General features: G+C 54.1%; 1 protein-coding gene across 1 annotated transcript in view; it reads left to right on the plus strand.

Annotated features, from left to right (window-relative positions):
• Positions 1-158: 158 nt before the first annotated feature.
• The window catches only part of LOC104502323 (chromosome unknown open reading frame, human C8orf46), a gene marked incomplete at its 5' end in the record, with an annotated part of 3,847 nt that continues 1,522 nt past the window's right edge, over positions 159-2,483 (plus strand). The window contains one exon of the mRNA XM_010146285.1: positions 159-453. Coding sequence (XP_010144587.1) covers positions 159-453 — 295 coding nt within the window. The remainder of the gene's footprint in view (positions 454-2,483) is intronic.

Raw genomic sequence — 2,483 nt, forward strand, 5'->3', positions numbered from 1 at the left:
CCATATCTGACCACCGTCCCCACAGGCTGGAGAGGCTGCAGCCCCACCAGAGTGACCTTCTCCAGGCGCTGTACGGCGAAGAGGAGGTGCGGGGCTTGGGTCGCCTGCAGGGCGGGCAGCAGGGACCCTGCCCCGCCACGGGCGCTGCACCCGGTAAGTCCCCATATCTGACCACCGTCCCCACAGGCTGGAGAGGCTGCAGCCCCACCAGAGTGACCTTCTCCAGGCGCTGTACGGCGAAGAGGAGGTGCGGGGCTTGGGTCGCCTGCCGGGCGGGCAGCAGGGACCCTGCCCCGCCACGGGCGCTGCACACGGGAAGTCCACAGAAGCGGCTTTGTTCCTCTGTGGCCTCAGAGCGCTTACAGATGCCGCAGTCTTCCGCTTTGCAGCGGGCAGGCACTTTGTTATCGTGCCTGAAGGATGCTTCCAGGCTGGACACGTCCAGTGGAATTAGTGAGATAACGACCGCGGCGTTGCAGAGCTCTCGCTTTATTCCGTCGTAAACTGACTTTATCAAGGGTCATAAATGGTCCCTTTCCAAAGGCTGACGGTGTTTTAGAGATGATAGATGGCGAATTACAGAGTTTGTCTGAGTCATCTTATTGCACAAGACCCCTGTTCAGTTCCTTAGAACTCGCCAGAACATCATTATTGGGGATGAAATGTTAGATTCTGGATGTCAGTCACAGACCTGATTTTGTTTTTTTTCAGCTGAAACTTGTTTGGATATTTGTGAGAACCCATGAAGGAAAAATAGAGTTTCCTTGCAAAACCAAGGAAATGAGTGAAGATAACTAGCCTGGTCATCCAGCTCCTTCAGGGCTGGTGTGTTGTGTGTGGAAGGTTGAAGCTGGAGCAGGGCGGTGCAGTTTGGCCTTTTAATCCAAAACACATCTTTGGCTCTCGCTTGGAAAGCCACGCAGGTGCAGTCAAGTCCTAAGCCCTTGGAAAAATCCTGTATGGCACGTGTTTGGCAGAGCCATCGGACAGTCAGCTGTTAAAAGGTGCTAAATCTGTAAAGCAGATCCTATGGGGTGCAGGTTCTTCCCACCACCAGTCTGCAACCACTCATAAGCCACCCCATCAGGAACACGGTCAGACACGAGCAGGGAGTCTGGGCGGGGGTGGGAAGCTGAGCTTGGGACCATAGGGAACGATCTCAAAGAGGGACCAGAGCCACGAGATGGCTGACAAAACGCTGCGGCTTCGGGGCTGGAGCAGGGAGAGGAGGAGGAGGAGTGAGTGGCTGGGCCTGGCCGGGGAGTAGGGGGTGGCAGAGAGCAGGTGGGGCAGAAAGGAGGGACCACTGGTGTCTGCAAGAGGTAAGAGACGGCAGATAAGAGCACACAGGAGAAAAGATGTGGGAATCCAAGAAGAACAGAAAAGGGGGAAGCAGTTCTCATGGGGGGAGAAAGGGATGCGGTTGGGCAGAGAAACTGGGATGCTGCATGGGAAAGTGGGAGAAACTCAGTTTAAATGAGAACAAAAGACAGACAAAAAGTACAGGCTGAGGAGTGGAAGGAGGGGGCGAGGAGAACAGGGCAAGACAAACTGACCAGCAGCATCGGGGCTGGAGAAGAGAGCGACTGCAGGGCTGCCTCAGCCTGTGCAGCGTGGCAAGGCTGCGTGGCGGGTGCCTGTTCCCCAGCGCAGAAGGTGCTCAGTGACAGAGGGGTGGGGAGTGAGGTGTACGTACGAACACCCACCTACCTCCTGGTGTCAGTAATCTCTGTGCAAATGTGACCTCTGCAAAAATAACACCCTTCGAAAACTTCCTTCAGCTTTCTTCCTGGAAATAGTTGTGTCTGCAGAATCTCTGAAGGTTTGCCAGAACGCGTTCTGTACCTAACACAGAGAGGCACGGGCTGGAGGCAAGGGCCAGAGGATAAAAGAGCAAACAAAACAAAACGGAAAGCAAGCAGTGTGGCCATTAGCCGAAGCCCTGCTGCCCAGAGCCCCTCGCTGAACACTGTTAGTACCTAATATGCAGGATGAGAGGCGGTGATTGAATTAAACTTTGGCATGAGGGATGCAGTCAGGTACCTAATGGAATTACTGGCAGCTGGGGCGGGGGGGCGGGAAGAAGATGCTGGGTTAGATATTCATCATGGTGAAATATTGCCCCCAGAAGGAGAGGACAGCTCTGGCTGCGAACTCACGCTGGAGGCAGCTCTGCGAGCGGCACCGTGGCTCATTCTGGTGTTTGCTGTCCTTGTTTGTATTCCATTGGTCACAGCCGCGAATCACATTCCTGTCTGATGGATCTCGGTGTTTCTTTAGCTCGTGCCTCTTCACATACCTGAGTATCCTTTTACTAACCAGCAGGCAGCTGAAAATGCCAAGGGCAGTTCACCACCTGCTTTGAATTGCCTAGGGGCAAGCAGCTGGGGCACTTCCCGGAATGACTGCAGCAATTCCCAAATCATTTATTTCGGCATCGCAGGAGATGATTATCATAAAGAAATTCTGCACTTGTGGCTAAA

This window comes from Buceros rhinoceros, unplaced genomic scaffold (assembly GCF_000710305.1).
Source record: "Buceros rhinoceros silvestris isolate BGI_N320 unplaced genomic scaffold, ASM71030v1 scaffold24382, whole genome shotgun sequence".
In the NCBI taxonomy this organism is placed as follows: domain Eukaryota; kingdom Metazoa; phylum Chordata; class Aves; order Bucerotiformes; family Bucerotidae; genus Buceros; species Buceros rhinoceros.